This window comes from Neophocaena asiaeorientalis, unplaced genomic scaffold (genome assembly GCF_003031525.2).
Source record: "Neophocaena asiaeorientalis asiaeorientalis breed wild unplaced genomic scaffold, Neophocaena_asiaeorientalis_V1.1 scaffold31, whole genome shotgun sequence".
Classification (NCBI taxonomy): Eukaryota; Metazoa; Chordata; class Mammalia; order Artiodactyla; family Phocoenidae; genus Neophocaena; species Neophocaena asiaeorientalis.
In genome coordinates, this window is record NW_020175320.1 from 3,660,723 (window position 1) to 3,676,898 (window position 16,176).

A 16,176-nucleotide genomic window follows, 5' to 3' on the forward strand; every position below is an offset into this window, starting at 1 on the left:
TATCTTCCATATTTTTTTATCTCCATCACCGGAACCACCATTAACTGAGTAACTCAAGCCAGACACTTGGGAACTCTCCTTGACTCCTTCTTAATTCTCATCCCTCACATTCAACTGGCCGTAATTCTGTGAATTTTGCATGTAAATTATCCCTCGAATCTTGCTTTCACTGCAGCTACAGCCTCAGCTGACTATGAAGAAATGTAGACCACTCCCTCCCTTTCCTCACCAGGAGGGCTGCAAATGAGGCTAGAAAATGGAAGGAAACATGTCTTTTATGTCAAGAAAACTCAGTCATCATAGAACTGATGCTTGGCCTGCCTCATGGAGAGCATCCAGTTCTTCCCAAAATCCATTACGTGAAATGACATTAGCACGTCAGATAGACCCTGCTAGCTGCTAAAAGCCATTGTAGGTTTGTCACCTATATTTCCCCAGAGAGAATTACCTCCTGTTCATAGTCTGTGTCCTACTACTCAATCTAATTTACGTAGGTCCAACTCCCAGGAAGCAGTAGTACTTTATTCCTGAGTTCTATACATAGCCCAGTGTATTCAAGTCTGTAATTAAAAACCACAACCTTATTTATCTTTTACTATGCATGTTATGGCTCAAGCCTGCTGAGCACAAAATAAATAGCACTTTAAAATTAAGAATTTCAAGTCTGCATTCAACAAAGAGGGGCTATTTTCCAGTGTATAGTATCATTGTATCTTCCTAGGGTAATATCTATCAACCAACTCATTTGCGGCTGAGAATTCAGATTGTTTGTTTTACTTGAGAAGCATACTTTACAAACAATTCAGATTGTTTGTTTGTTTTACTGACAAAGAGATTTCTCCTGAATGTAGGCCATTGCTTCTTCAATGTGTGGTTATTACAATAAGTAGTGCATCACTGTGGTATTTCACATGCACCAGTGAATATGCTTCAGCAATTAAGGACTCTAGGTCCCCGGAGAGTGAAATAAACATCCAGAACTTTTACAATCTATTGTGACCTAGAAGTAGTCTTCTCCAATATAGTAGTAAATTTTAAACAATAATGTTTATAATTATGTGATGGGGAAACATGGTATTTTTTCTTCCATTTCCAGAATGAAAATGACTTTCTCCTCCAACTCTCACTCTTAATATCTTAAAAAACCAGGAATTTGAGGGGGCATGATAATACCTTAAGTTTATATAGTTTATTTATGTTTGCAAATCACTCCTAATGTACTTTACTATTTATCGATAGTTCTAAATAATTCTATAGGCTAGATAATATATTCCAAATTTGACAGATTAAAGAAAAAAGATACAAAGATTGAGTTGCCCAAACTATACACAACACTTCTAATTTGAGAAAGGCAACTCTAATTCATTCTCAGAGAATTTCTCTCTCTCTCTGTCTCTCAAGAAGAATTTTATAAAATAGTAGCCAAGAAAAATTCAGTATTATTCCCTTTTATTGGTAGCATCTGACTTTTTTCTTTTTAATTATAGTTGATTTACAGTATTATATTAGTTTCTGGTGTACAGTAAGGTGATTCAATATTTTATAGACTATACTCCATTTAAAGTTATTATAAAATAATGGCTATGTTTCCCTGTGCTATATAATATATGCTTGTTGCTTATATATTTTATACATAATAATTTATGTCTCTCAATCCCATATCCCTCTTTTGCCCCTCCCCTCTTTCCTCTCCCCACTGGTATCCACTAGTTTGTTTTCTATATCTGAAAGTCTGTTTCTGTTTTGTGATATACATTTGTTTGTTTTATTTTTTTTAGATTCCACAGATAAGTGATAACGTACAGTATTTGTCTTTGTCTGACTTATTTCACTAAGCAGAATACTCTCTAGATCCATCCAAGTTGTTGCAAATGGCAGAATTTCATTATTTTTTTATGGCTAAGTAATAGTCTGTGATATATATAATATATATATAATATTCTGTGATATATATAATAGAATATTGTATATCTATATAATATATATATATCACATCTTCTTTAGTCACTTACCTGCTGATGGACACTTGGGTTACTTCCATAACGTGGTGTTGAAAATAATGCTGCTATGAATATTTGGGTGCTTGTGTCTTTTAGAGTTAATATTTTCATGTTTTTCAAATATATACCAGGAGTGGAATTGCTGGGTCATATGGTAATTCTATTTTTAGTTTTCTGAGGAACCTCCATAATGTTTTCCATAGTGACCACACCAATTTACATTCCCACCAACAGCGTACAAAGGTCCCCTTTTCTCCATTTCCTCTCCAGCATTTGTTATCTGTGGTCTTTTTGGTGACAGCCATTGACATGTGTGAGGTGATATCTCATTATAGTTTTGATTTGCATTTCTCTAATAATTCGCAATACTGAGCATCTTTTCATGTGCCTGTTAACCATCCCTGTTATGTCTTCTTTGGGAAAATGTATATACATACATACATACATATATATATATATAAAAATATATATATAATTGTAGGTACTAGTATAAGAGTTTCTTGTAGGGATGGACTAATTCACTTGGGAAAAGGCTTTATTAAATGTGTAGACCTGCCAAGTAGAAAGAACCATAGCCTGGAGCCCTGGTTATATGAGAAGGGAGCTCTCCACACTCCCTGGGGAAATAACGTTAAAACATTAAAATTCCTGCTTTTCAGTAAAATGAGGGATGTGGATCATACATTTATCAAATGAACTCAAAAGTTCACTCTCATGCACATCACATTACCTAGTGAGATAAACACTCAAGAGGAAAAGGACATTGTTTTATGAGAATATATCACAAGAAACCTAGATTTGATAAAGCTATCCTGAGGAAGTGATTCTTTTTTTTTTTTTTTGGTACGCGGGCCTCTCATTGTTGTGGCCTCTCCCGTTGCGGAGCACAGGCTCCGGACGCGCAGGCTTAGCGGCCATGGCTCACGGGCCCAGCCGCTCTGCGGCATGTGGGATCTTCCCGGACTGGGGCATGAACCCATGTCCCCTGCATCGGCAGGCAGACTCTCAACCACTGCGCCACCAGGGAAGCCCGAGGAAGTGATTCTTGATATGAGCTCTATTAGATGAGTTAGAGTTACCTAGGAAAAGGTAGAAAGTTAGGGGGGGCTGATGGTAAATGATGCTAGGGAAATAAACAGGTGTCAAATATTTCAGGGCTTTAGGCCAAGTGAAGTACTTTTGCATTTATCCTAAGATTAAAAAGGAAAATGGGAGCTTCGTGAGATTTGTAATATGGAAATATTAATCTGTAGAGAGTGGCTGGGACCAGGGTTAAAGCTACCTCAGTTGTCCCATTGGCAGATCATGGTACCATAGAGTAGGTTTGTGGATGTGGACATAGTAGCCAAGAAGCTAAAATGCTAGGTCAAGGACATTAAGGTAATTTATCTTCTAGGAACCCATTAAAGGGAGGAAGAGTGAGAACAAAAGCAATGAGAAAAGGAGAGAGACCAAGTCATCCCTGACTATTTTAACCCAATTTATACCCTATACCCTATGTATATATCTTTTTAACATATCTTGGAAGCTCAGGGAAAATATTGCTTTACACGATCTGGGTTTTATATGCCTGTTAGCCTTTACTAAATATTTGTGCATGGCTTTTCTCCCTTAACACCGTTAAAATATTTTCGGGGTTTGTCCTGTCTAATGTTTCTTTACTTTAGATACATAGTAGATAAAGAGCAAATATTCTTTGACAATTAAAAAGGTTAAATCTCCTAATGTTGCATGAACTTGTTTTAGTTCACAGTTTTTGATGAGACCAAGTTGAATCTTCAGAAATTCCAAATATATGGAGAGAATGTCCAATCCCAAGAATTCAGACATTGATTATATATGCTGTTTTTCATTTAAAATTTTGCCAACTTCTTAGTATAAAACACATTTTGGCAATTAATGAATAGCTTGCATTTTGCCTTTATGTTTATATGGAATTGGATGGTGCATTAAAAGGAACTTTGTAGCTGTTTCTGACATAGAATTCCTTTTTTAAAAAAAGAGAATTTATTAATTTAGCAAAGATATCAAATTTATTTTTAATTCCTCCACTTGAACCCCAATGATTTGGAAGATAGTAGATATTTCCTCATCTCCAGATTCAAAACTTATTAGATACCTAAGTGGCAGATTATATTGGATCCAAAAATCTCTGTTGTTTCTGTTTTTTCATCATTAGAAATTAAAGTATTTTCCATTACCTTAAGTTGTAATTTACGATATTGTTTTCAGAATTTTTTTTCTTTTTTAAAGCAAATTTTCTCTTATTTTAGTTTTATATTACAGGTAAATCTCAACAGTATACTGTTTCTGTAGATTCAGTTTTCCTTAAATTCATATTTGTTTAACTGAGGGATATTTTTATAATTAGCATATGAAAGTGATTGTTGAGCCTATCAGAACTGTAAATTCTGTATGTCTGTGTGTTTGTATATATAGTGTTTAAATTACCGAAGTATTCTTTGTATCTTTTCCCAAACTATCTGCATTGAGGCAAACATTCATAAAATGTCTAACACTGTGTCAGGTGAGTATTAGTCGTTTTGTTTAGTTAACCTAATTAAATTCTGCCAACAACCTTTGTAATAAGCATTTTTTTCTAACCATTACAGATAAGGAATTGAGGCTCAGAATAGGAAATTTATCTAAAATCACACAAAACTAATAAGTAATAGAGCTGGATTAAAATGTGGGATTATACCCCAAATTCCAACTTAATTTGTCTATAAAACATACTTACTGTTATGTCATGCCAGATAATTCATTTGATATTCTTTTCCTCCCTCACTTACCTATTGCATTTAATAGGTTGTCCCGTCTTAATAATTAGTATAGAAGACAGGATAATAGTAGTTTGATTTTCATGTAAATAATCGCCTTTTACAGACCTTCTAGGGAGCATTACATGTTCCATAACCTAAATACTCCTAGGTTGAATTTTCCTCCTTTTCTCTAGCAGTATGGATTAAGAGATATGAAAGTTTATACTAGAATAAATATAAAAGAAATATATAGACTTTTATAGAATGCCGTATACTCCCAGAAATCAGCTTCACCCCCGTCCCTTTTTAAAAATTACTTTTCACCCCTGGAGTGGGTTATCTCAGTTTTTTTATGTGTTTCCAAAGTCAAGTGAAAGCCTCATGAGATGATTTATGTGAGTAATCCTATCATGCGTGGATCATCTCTTCTTGGAATAAGGAGATCACAACATTGTTAGGCCAAAGTTGAACGCAATCTAATTGTTTATAAACCTGTGAGGGTGCATGACAGGTTATATCTCCTCACCACCACCCCTCCCCAACCTCAAAATGCTTTTATCATTTAACAAAAGATGTGACTATGGAGATTCTTGATGACAAATATCACATGGCTTACTTTTAAAATGTAATGACAGTTTCCCATAAATGAAAGAAGACAAAGAGAAAAGGTTATCAAAACTAAGGAAATGCGGAAAAACCAACATAGAGAGTGAGAAACATTTGGTAGTAGAATACTATTTCAGCAACTAAGAAAAGAATGCACAAAACTAGAGCATTGAATTTGATGTCATTACCATGGTTGCTACAATTCCAAAATTATTGCAGTGTTACCAGTTTAAGTGGATGTCATATAAATTCCCCTCACATACTAGCTTAGATGTATTTGAGGTATCATATATCTAGTTATTTTAATTTTCTCTACATGCCATGACACTGAGGTAATCAGACCTATAGGTACTTACACATAACTCATCTTTTTAATCCACAAAGTGCTTTTGTTATATTAACTAAGATGTTTAAGATTATTTACATCAATGCCAATATTGAAATATCTCTGAGGAAAATTAAATTACATGGACTTATTTTCACTTTTAAAGTAACTGTTTTCAGGAATCTTTTAAGAGAAGTATATACATCAGTTGATAGCATTAAATCTGCATGTTCAAATCTGAAGGAACTTGAGTGGGATGAGCTAATTCAAACACTGCCCCCTACCCCACTGCAGACTTACCTATAACTCCTGGGAAAACGAGTCCTGGGAGAGTTAATAGGACTCTTTTGTGTACATAAAATAGTTTGAAGCAAAGTAAAACTCGAATTTAAGCCTCTTGTTTTACAATCTAGAGCTCTCTCTATAACTTTGCACAAATTATTCAATCTCTTTGTGTCTCCATTGTCTTACCAGTAAAATGGGAATACTGGTAGGACCTTCCTCTTTGGATTCAAAACATGAATTCAAATGAACTACTTAGAAACTGTTCCTGGGACACTGAAGTGGAGAAATTAGAACCTTTGTGTATTGCTAGTTGGACTGTAAAATGGTACAGCCACTGTGGAAAACAGTATGACATTTCCTCAAAAATTGAGTTTAGAATTACCACATGACCCAGAAATTTCCCTTGTGGGCTTGATGAGATATTTGTACACCAGTGTTCATAGGAGCACCATGCACAGTAGCCAGAAGGTGGAAACAACCTAAATATGCACCAACAGATAAATGAATGAGCAGAATATATGTGCGTGTAGTGGAATATTATTCAGCTTTAAAAAGAAATAAAATTTTGACACATGCTGCAACAGAGATGGACCTTGAAAACATTATTCTACACGAAAAAGCCACACACGAAATGTCAAATATTGTATGATTCCACTTCTACGAGGTACCTAGAATAGTCAAATGTGTAGAGACAGAAAGTAGAATGGTGGTTACCGTGGCTGAAGCGGGGAGAGAATAAGAAGTTTTTGTTTGATAGGTATACAGTTTCATTTGGGGAAGATGAAAAAGTTCTGGAGATGAATGGTGATAATTGTTGTGTAATAATGTAAATGTATTTTATGCCACAGAATTTTAAACTTATAAATGGGTAAAATGGTCAGATTTATGTTATATGCATTTTAGCACACGCACACACACCATTTTTTTTCCCCACACCAGGCATTGTAATGTTTTCTTCAGCGAGGCCCCTTTGGTTTTCAGAATCATAGACTCACTCTCGGTGTCCTAAATTATTGTAGACATGATACGGGAGACACTAAGATGTGGCAGTGAGAATGAACTTGGGTCAGAGTCATGGCTTTTCCACTTAATAACTGGACGGTCTTGTCTGAAAAATGGGGATGGTAACACATCACTGAGTTGTAAAAATTAGGTGGGTTAGTATAGAGAAAGTGCTTGGAACAGTGTTTGGCACAGAGCAGGGGCTTTGAGTATTAGTATTTATTATTATTGCTATTATTTTTTCTGTGGACTGTTAACCCCAAATAGGAAGCTCTCAAAAAGAATCAACTCCCAGCTCTTTTTTTTTCTGAGTATTTTCTCTCTGTTGGTGCTTTTGACTCTCTTTACATATTTTCTCCATTTGTCTTTCAATCCACTGGCTTATTTTACTCTATGCTCATTCTTTTCTTTACATGATAACTTCAAACTCATAGTTTCTTTTTCCTTTCAACTTTGGTTTGTTCTACTTCCTCGTGGCCTTAACTCCATCAACCTCTCTGGTTCTGATTTTACTAGATGGCTTCTCTCTATATATATATATTTTTTTTCATCTTTCATTTCCATTGCTAACTAACTCTTTCTCTGTAAGTTCTAGTTCAAATTTTCAAGAGAGATTTGACCAGCTCAACCTTTTACATCATGCCCATGACCAATCACTGGTCAGCCTACAGATTGGATGTCCTTGAAGTGGGTGCCAGCCTATGATCTCAACAGTTTTGAAGAGGGAAAGATGTGATACCAAACTTGGCTCCCTATGGAGCTAAGAGTAGACTAGGAGTAGAAAAATGTATTTTAGGGACAGTTTATGAATATGGCAGTAACTGTGATTAACATGCTTAGTATAGAAGCAAAGATGAGCAAAACACAGTCCCTCCTATAAACAGGCTCATATGGAGCAGATGTGTATAAACAATCATGCAATATGATGACTACTATTTAGTTATGTGGACAAAGTACTTTTAAAGCACCAAAGACAATTCAGGTTCCTGAGTATAGGGAAAGGGACAGGTTTCACAGTATGCAATGACATTTCAACAGGTTTGTTAAAGAAATGTTTCCTCAGAAGGACCAGAGCAGGGAAAGGGATGGAGCAATGGTGTTGAAGCAGATTCAGTTGTAAGAACAAAGTCATGGAGGTGTGAAGATACATCATGTGGTCAGAAAATGGAGCTGAAGACAGGATGGCTGGAACGTAGGCTAAAATGAGGGAGATTATTACAGCAGACTGAAAATGGAGGTAAGGGCTAGCCTGTGGAAGCTTTTAGACTGTGAATTGGTGAAAAGGAATTTGGATTTTATCTTCAGTCAACTAGGATTCTATCAAAGGTTATCAGGCATGGTGGGACAGGATCCCTTGTGCATTTGAAAACTACATGTGTTTGTAGCAAGGAGAATGGCCTGGAGCAGATAGGGACTGGAATTAGGAAACAATTTGGAAGACTATCAAAGTAGTCCTATTAAGATATAGTAAGTTCTTAAAGATACTATGTCAAAGTTGAACTAATTAGGTGATTCTCAGGGTCAAGGGTGATTCTGACATGTACACACCTCAACCATAATCTAAAGAAAGATGCCTCAGAAAGCAACATCATTCGCTTCAGATTTAAGTCATCTTTAGTTACACATGAAGAGGATTTAAGAATAGTTCCCCCCCACACCTCTAGATACGTAGCTAAAATGTTAGGAGTATGACTCTGGGATGAAGATTTCTTCTGCCTTAAAGAGGGTTTGCACATCTTCTGAGTTTTGTCTGCTTTTAGATTTAAGCTAAATATCAGGAGAGTCAAGTAGGATACATTTTCTTATAGTGTGCATTGTTGAATCAGTAAATTGGATCAGCTGCAGAACGGGAAGTTTTCTTACAAAATATAGCCTGCCTTATATTCGTGATTTCGTATCTCCACTGAGGGATCTGCACAAGTATTTTAACACTCTGCACAGAGTGTGAAGGCATAACTGTCCACAACCACATGTGTGCAGTTCAACTGCAGGGCAATGAAACACCAGAGACCAGAGCCTCTGCAGTGTACACAGACGTACATTGTAAGTTAATAGGTTAATAAAACTGTACAACGAAAGTCCAGGAATACTGCGGAGCTGTCATTTCTAAAGGTAGTGTGTGTTTCCTGAAAATTCAATGTGTTCCTTTTTCATAAAAAAGAAATGAGAATATCAACATAATATTTTCAAGCAACTAATTTCTCTCCTTCTGTACTTGCAATAATTTGTTGAAAGTCATGTATGTAAGGTGCAGCTTTTAGGTTACTGAGTAGAAAAAAATTATTTTTATCGTTGCCATTATATTTTGGTGAAATCTGAATTTTGTATCCAGTATTCTGCTACACCAATTATTCCTGTTTTCCAAATTCAAAAGCCATTTTTAGTCCTCAGTATTCTTGACATTTCTATGGCATTTGACCCTTTGAAAAGGTTTTCTTCCTCGTCTTGACTCTTCAGTACCTTACTTTTCTACCTCCCCAGCGATTCCTTCTCTCATCTTTATCACTTCCACTGTACCCTTTCCTCATACATACTGGTACTTTATATTGGAACGCAAAGGTGAGTTCTTCCCTCCCTTTTTCCATTGTCTTCTTTGATTTTCTTACAACTTTATTACTATCTCCTCCCCCTCAGGAGGTGAGGTTTAGGCTCTACCTTGCTTCTAGGTCATCATCATTATTATCACATGTTATTGCCTCTTCCTAAATGGGTATCACCTTATACTAAGTTCCACTTATTTCTCAGATTTTATTCCTTCGAAAAACCTTTCCTTATGGCGCTGAATACCTCTCCCATGTGTTATAAGGCATCTTCTGCTTGCCTTTACAATAACCCCTACATTATAGCACTTATATATTGCAGTCGTTCTCAAACTGGAAGCCCCAGACCAGTAGTATCACTATCACCTGGGAATTGGTTAGACGTGCACATTCTCAGGCTCCAAAGCACATGAACTGAGTCAGAAACTCTAGAGCACGGCTCAGGAATCTGTTTCAACAAGCCATCCAAGGGGATTCTGATAGAGGCTAACGTTTGAGAATCACCGGTGTGTTGCAGTTGCCTGGCTTTTGGCTTATTCCCCTTCTAGATTATGGGCTGTTTTAGAAATTATGATGGAATCTTCTTCATTGTGATGTCTTTAGTATGCCATGTAGAGTCTGATGGCACTAATTTGTTTCAACGCATGAACAAGCAAGTGAGTAAATGAATGACAACTTTTTTATGAACTCCGATTTCACATCTGTGATTGGCCACTATGTAATTTGTAGGGAGACGAGAGTCACTTCAGAGTCAACCTCTGTGTTAGGAAAGTTGACATCTAATACCCTTCATCAACAGTGTCCTCCAAAACAGTTTCACACATCTGCTTCTACAACCCTGACTGACTTTTTAACTCTCTGATCTCTCATTTTCTATCAATACTATAATCATTCTCTTCATTAATCATGCAAAAACCTTAGCAATCACTTCCTTTAGAGAATAGCTTCATTTATTCTGAGTATACGACTAGAACATATTCACTGTAGAAAATCTGAAAAATTCAGTTACACACACAAAATCAAATAGAAAGCACTGGAAATTCCACCACTCTGAGAGAACCATTGTTATTTGTTGTATGGATTCATCTAACTTCTAGTTCTAGCGTATTTGCTAGAAGTGACATTCTATGAAGCTTGATGTGTTTTGTAATCTGCTGTTAACTACACTTTGGTGGATATATTTCCGTGTCTTTAAGCATTGTTTCTCACAGATGTGTTAATGTCTGCATGATATTTTTGGCAATAATTGATCTATCCACATCCTCCTTTAAATTATTGTAAGTCCTGTCAAAACTTTTTCAGTACGTCCACCACTGCAGTCCAAACTCTTTCTTATTCCTGTAACCTGTTACAGTAGCCTTGTTTGCCAAATAAAATTTTCTAAAGTGTAGTTCTGAGCAGATCGCTCAAAAGTTTAAATGACGCTCCAGTACCTTCCAAATGAGGTCACAGTCCTGAGCAAGACGGTCAAGGACTCCTTATGCATAGCCAGGGTCTAGGTGAGCCTGCTCACCATTCTCATAGCATTTAGCCTGCTTTCTCACTTTTTGAATATTGCTACTTCTCTGTTCCACAGTACTTTCTCACCCATGATGTCCACTTCAGTGTGAGGCCTTGCTGAAACTGCAGACTTCCTACCCTCACCACCATTCCACCCCTTATCCCCCTTCTCTGCTCTGTTTCTCTCCTTATTTCTTATAACCATCGAAGAGACCATATATTTTACTTATTTAACTTGCTATTTGCCTGCCTCCCCTAACTGGAATACAAGTTCCATGAAGAAAATGATTTTTGCTTGTGTCTTGTTCACTGCCATATCCCTAAAATCAAGAACAGTGCTTGATACATTAAAAAAAAAACAACACTCAGAATATATTCGAAATACTGAATGATGAGTGAATGCACAAACGAATGAATGAATTAATTAACAGGGAATATCTACTGGTAAAAATTTTCAAGTCCTCAAGGAAGTCAAGCTTTTATTCCCGTGATTTGCATATAATGGGCATTCACCACATAATTGTGCAGTGTGAATCCAAGTGACCAGTTAAATGTAAGCATTTCCTGGCTTTTCAAATAAATCATCATTTCCCCACCCCCTTTAATATAGTTATATCTCTTCATTTTCCTGCTCCTTTTTCACAACCTTTTCTTAGAACTTCTGCTGAAGGTGATCTCTCTACTTTCTAAAGACCGTCTATCATTTTTGTAATTATGGCATGTATTGCATCCGGAACTGAGCTGGAGTTATATAGTGCCTTTCCCATTGAGTAGTATGCAAGCTTCTTGTAGGCAGATACCAATTATCTTTGTATCTCTTGCAGTTCTTAGTGCATTGATGCTCAACAAACAGTTCTAAAATTAATTAAATTATTACCAAAAATAAAATTAAACTATTAGCAAAAGCAAAGAAGAATTTAAAAATTTAAAAATTTAAAAAAAGAATTTTTTTAAAAAAGAATACCTGTCACAAGCACAATGGTAACTACTCTGAAAGAAATCACTATGTGAACATTCTACATCTTTACAGATTATTAATGCTGCACTTGCTTTGGCTGCAAGACCCAAAAGTCAAGTGGTCAAAAAAACCATGGAAATGTACAGATGCACGTGGGAGAATCATGTCCATGTCCTCACTGAAGCTGTAGATGACATTACAAGCATTGATGACTTCCTTGCTGTATCTGGTATGGTTTTATCTTTTAATTTCTATATTTGCTCTTGTAATTTTATGAAATAGCTCCATCTTTCTTTCTCAAGATTGCTTTGGCTCTTCGGAGTCTTTTGTGTTTCCATACAAATTGTAATAGGATGATACTGAATGTAATGAATTTTATGAAATATTATGAGACTTTTTTCTAGTGATAGCCTTTCTGAAGCAAAGTGCTGCTACATATGATCTACCCTAGGATAATGAGCCTCATGCCTTGTAATCCATACACCTCAACAATTTACACTCTCTAAAAGAAATTCCTATTCATGGGCAAAGCACAATTGAAAATAGCATGTGGAAAATTTAGGCATTTCCTGGCTTTACAGATAAATCATCATCCCCCCCCACTTTTAATATAGTTATCTCTTCATTTTCCTGCACTTTTTTCCCAACCAGATTTTTCTCTACTCAGAAAAAAATATATATTAATGGGAAAACTCTTCATTGATTTGAGATATAATATATACTTCAACTACCACTATATGTATTTGAATAGTGGTGATCTAAAGAATAAAATAAACAAGACTAAACATCTAACTATATCAATCACAGACAGGCTTGAGATTCCACGTCAAATTCAGATAATTCTCTCATCATATATTAGAATAGCATCCCACAAGATTGTGAAATTACTCTCATAAAGCTATATTCTCAGAAGCATAACTCAGGTTTTGATTATACTGTTGTAACAGCAAATAACTAAATATTTTTTAATTGTTTTATTCTCTTAAAAATTAAGCCTCTCACTAAAATTACATATTTTTTTCTGAGAGAGAGATTTTCTTGGAATGTGATGATTCCTTTTATAAAATGCAATTTCTTATGAGTTTCTAACATCATTTTATCTTTTTTAAAGTTTCCTGATTGTATTTTATCTACCTTATCAATTTAATTACTTTCATATATGTATGCTTTCTCATTGTGAACAATATCTTGAAACCTGGTGTATTTTCATAATATACTAATGAAAAGGAAATATGTGCTAATTAACTACTTTAGATTGTTTTATTTCTTTAGAGCTAAAACTTTGAAAATAATAGAAAATGAACAGGAGAAATATTAAAATCCCTTGATAACACTATTCAGAAATAACAACTACTAATATGTGATTTATTTCCAACCAGCATATATGTGTGTGTGTGTGTGTGTGTGTGTGTGTGTTTTCAAATAATTGTGTAATTATGTATTGCCTTTTTACAGGTAATAGTTGGCTGAATTTTCCCACATTGTTATATTTTCTTCAAAAAATCATTCATTTATCTTTTCTTTCATGAGCATTTAGATAAATTTTAACTACTATAAGCAATGCTCTGTTAAGCCTATTTCTGTCTGTTTGCTATCCTCTTAGTATAGACTTTGCAGTGTGAATCCAATCAACATCTTATGTTGGGTCAGTCTTTTGTAATTTAGTTGTTAAATGCCAGGTTCTGATTTTTAGTTGGTTCTTTTGGTTACAAGGCAAACCTACTCACACTAGTCAATGTAGAGGCAGTTTATTATAATTAAGCTGATGGCAGAATAGGGAGAATCTCCTGAACGTGTAAGAATAGGAGCCATAACTGGCCAGGCCTTGTGTGATTAGAGCTGTGGGGAGCTTGGGATCTAAGCAACTCTGTGGGTCCTCAGAGCAGAAGCTCCTATTTTCCTTTTAGTGCTGGGTTAACCTGAGTCTGTTACTTTCTGTGAAAAACCATAGTACTTAAGAGCCTGCATGTAACAGAAAACTCATATGAAAGTTACTTAAATCACAAAAACCTTTAATTATCTCATGTAACTAGATGTTTAAGATAGTTGATTCTAGACTTACTGGCCCTAGCACACCAGAGGACTTGGATAGGAATAGTCCCTGTATGTGGGGAGGAGTATCTTATCACTAACATTTTTTGGAATTGCCAGTACAGGGTAACAATAAAAAGTGGATTCATATTTAATGTGTTTCATTATTGTTTTTAAATTCTCTACAAACAGTGCACTCCACTATTTTCTATACCTGGTGTGGACTGTTCTCACTTTCCTGCCCTTTGATTGCCAGTTTGGTTGTGGTTTGAGGTTATTAATGACCTATGTAGGCATCTCTGGATTTCTATTGACCTTCCCTCATTTTACGTCTCAAAGTGCTACACAATATCACTTAAAGCAGGAAGGCAAGGTGGCTTGTTGGCTTTAACTTATCAAGGAGGAAGTCTTTCCCAGATGCCTTCCATCAGATTTTCTCTAATCATAAGTCAGAACTTGGCCCTGTACCTACTTCTGGACCAATCGATGGCAAAAGGAAATGGGGTTTCCATGATGGGCTTAGAGTGCTGGTAAATGGTTCACAACTGACTCGGGCCAGAGAGAGTAGTAGTACTAATTTGCAGCACTTGCTGATTTCTGTGACATAAATACTCCCACACGGGTGAGTTTCCAGCTGCCACTGCGATATCATTGAACTCTGAATTGGGAAGAGATGCATACAAATAGCTCTTGTGAGCCTATTTTTATGTTAGGCATAAGCTTATCCTAACAGACCACTGGGCTTAGACCAGTCATAATTCAACCTTTCTGACTAGTCACTTACTATACAAACAAAATCAGAGGTTTTGTCAGCAGAAACAAAGTGGAAATGGCTAGAGAAAAAAATGTGTTTGCCCCGAACACTTAGTGGCGTCCACTGCTTTCTCAAGTTTCTGTGTCTTCGTAAACTTACCCTGTGAGAGTTAGCATGAGCTCCAGTGATGTTTCTTGTTACATGATAACTTTTGGACATCTGTTCCCGGAGATAATGGCTTCTCCTCTCTAAATCTTCCTAGTCAAATAAATGAGAAAGAATCTAGCTGCTCTATACTTATTTGTAGTACTGAGCCAAAAGTCCTAAGTCCAAGATCACAGACCAACCAATGGATGGGTTACCTTTCTTCAGATGGCTAATCTTGGTGACAATCTGGCAGCTTTTGTGTGGGACAGATTTTCTTTTTCTCATCATGATCATCAGTGGTGGATGACTTCTCTGGTACTACTTTGCAATGATCTGTTAGAATATGTTGTTTGTATTCACAGACTTTGCTTCCTCTGTTTTGCCAGGTAGAATGACTGACAGGTTAGTTCATAGGATATCATAATTATGAATTACCTTCGCGTCCCCTGCATCGGCAGGCGGACTCCCAACCACTGCGCCACCAGGGAAGCCCTACATGAATTTTGATTAAAGTGTATTGAATATCAACTATGTAAAGGCAGTATGCTGGGAAGTGGAGGAGGATGCAAAGAAGAAAAATGCACAATGTTTGCTTCCAGGGAACTCAGATGTGTGCAGTTAATGCTGCTGGAGCGTCAGGGTATTGAGGGGAGCATTGTTAAGGAGATACTGGTCGAACTGAATTATTGAAATATCATTTTTTTTACATGTTTAAATGAGTGGGAGATGGTCTTTTTATTGCCTTTAAGTTTGCTAGAGTATGTTAGAAAATGAGACAGTGTGAAGAATATAGAAACACTGAAGGAAAGGAACAAAAAATAAGTAAAAACCCTCCATAAGGAATGATTCTGGGTTAGTATATGTACTTGCCATATACTCTACTGGAATAGTCTTTAATAAATCTGCTATGCTGGACTGTCTTTGATAATTTCTGAATTTTTTTCTGTGTTCCACTGCACTTAGAAACATTAAGAGATTATTTTTTGTCAGGGGAATAGATGACAATTATGAATTATATATAGAGTCTTCCAGGTTGCTACATAGCTTCCAAAATGGAGATGAATACTCAAATTATGCATAATAGAATTTTAAGAGTAAAGCTGGTTTGGACCAAAAGTTCTTGGTTTGTTTCAATATCAAATCAGCCCAGTATTTCCCTGAGGGACACATTGTATTAGCAATGCTTAGGTTATCTGTAGTTCCAAGACAGTGGTGACCCCTCAGTCTACATCTAGCAGTGATGTAGTGGCATGAACCACCAAGTCA

The 16,176-nt window shown here is 36.0% G+C and overlaps 1 protein-coding gene across 1 annotated transcript in view; it reads left to right on the forward strand.

The window, feature by feature from the left end:
* CTNNA3 (catenin alpha 3) overlaps nt 1-16,176 on the forward strand; it is a 1,528,699-nt gene that overhangs the window by 1,040,059 nt on the left and 472,464 nt on the right. The window contains 1 exon segment of the mRNA XM_024765510.1: nt 12,051-12,207. Coding sequence (XP_024621278.1) covers nt 12,051-12,207 — 157 coding nt within the window.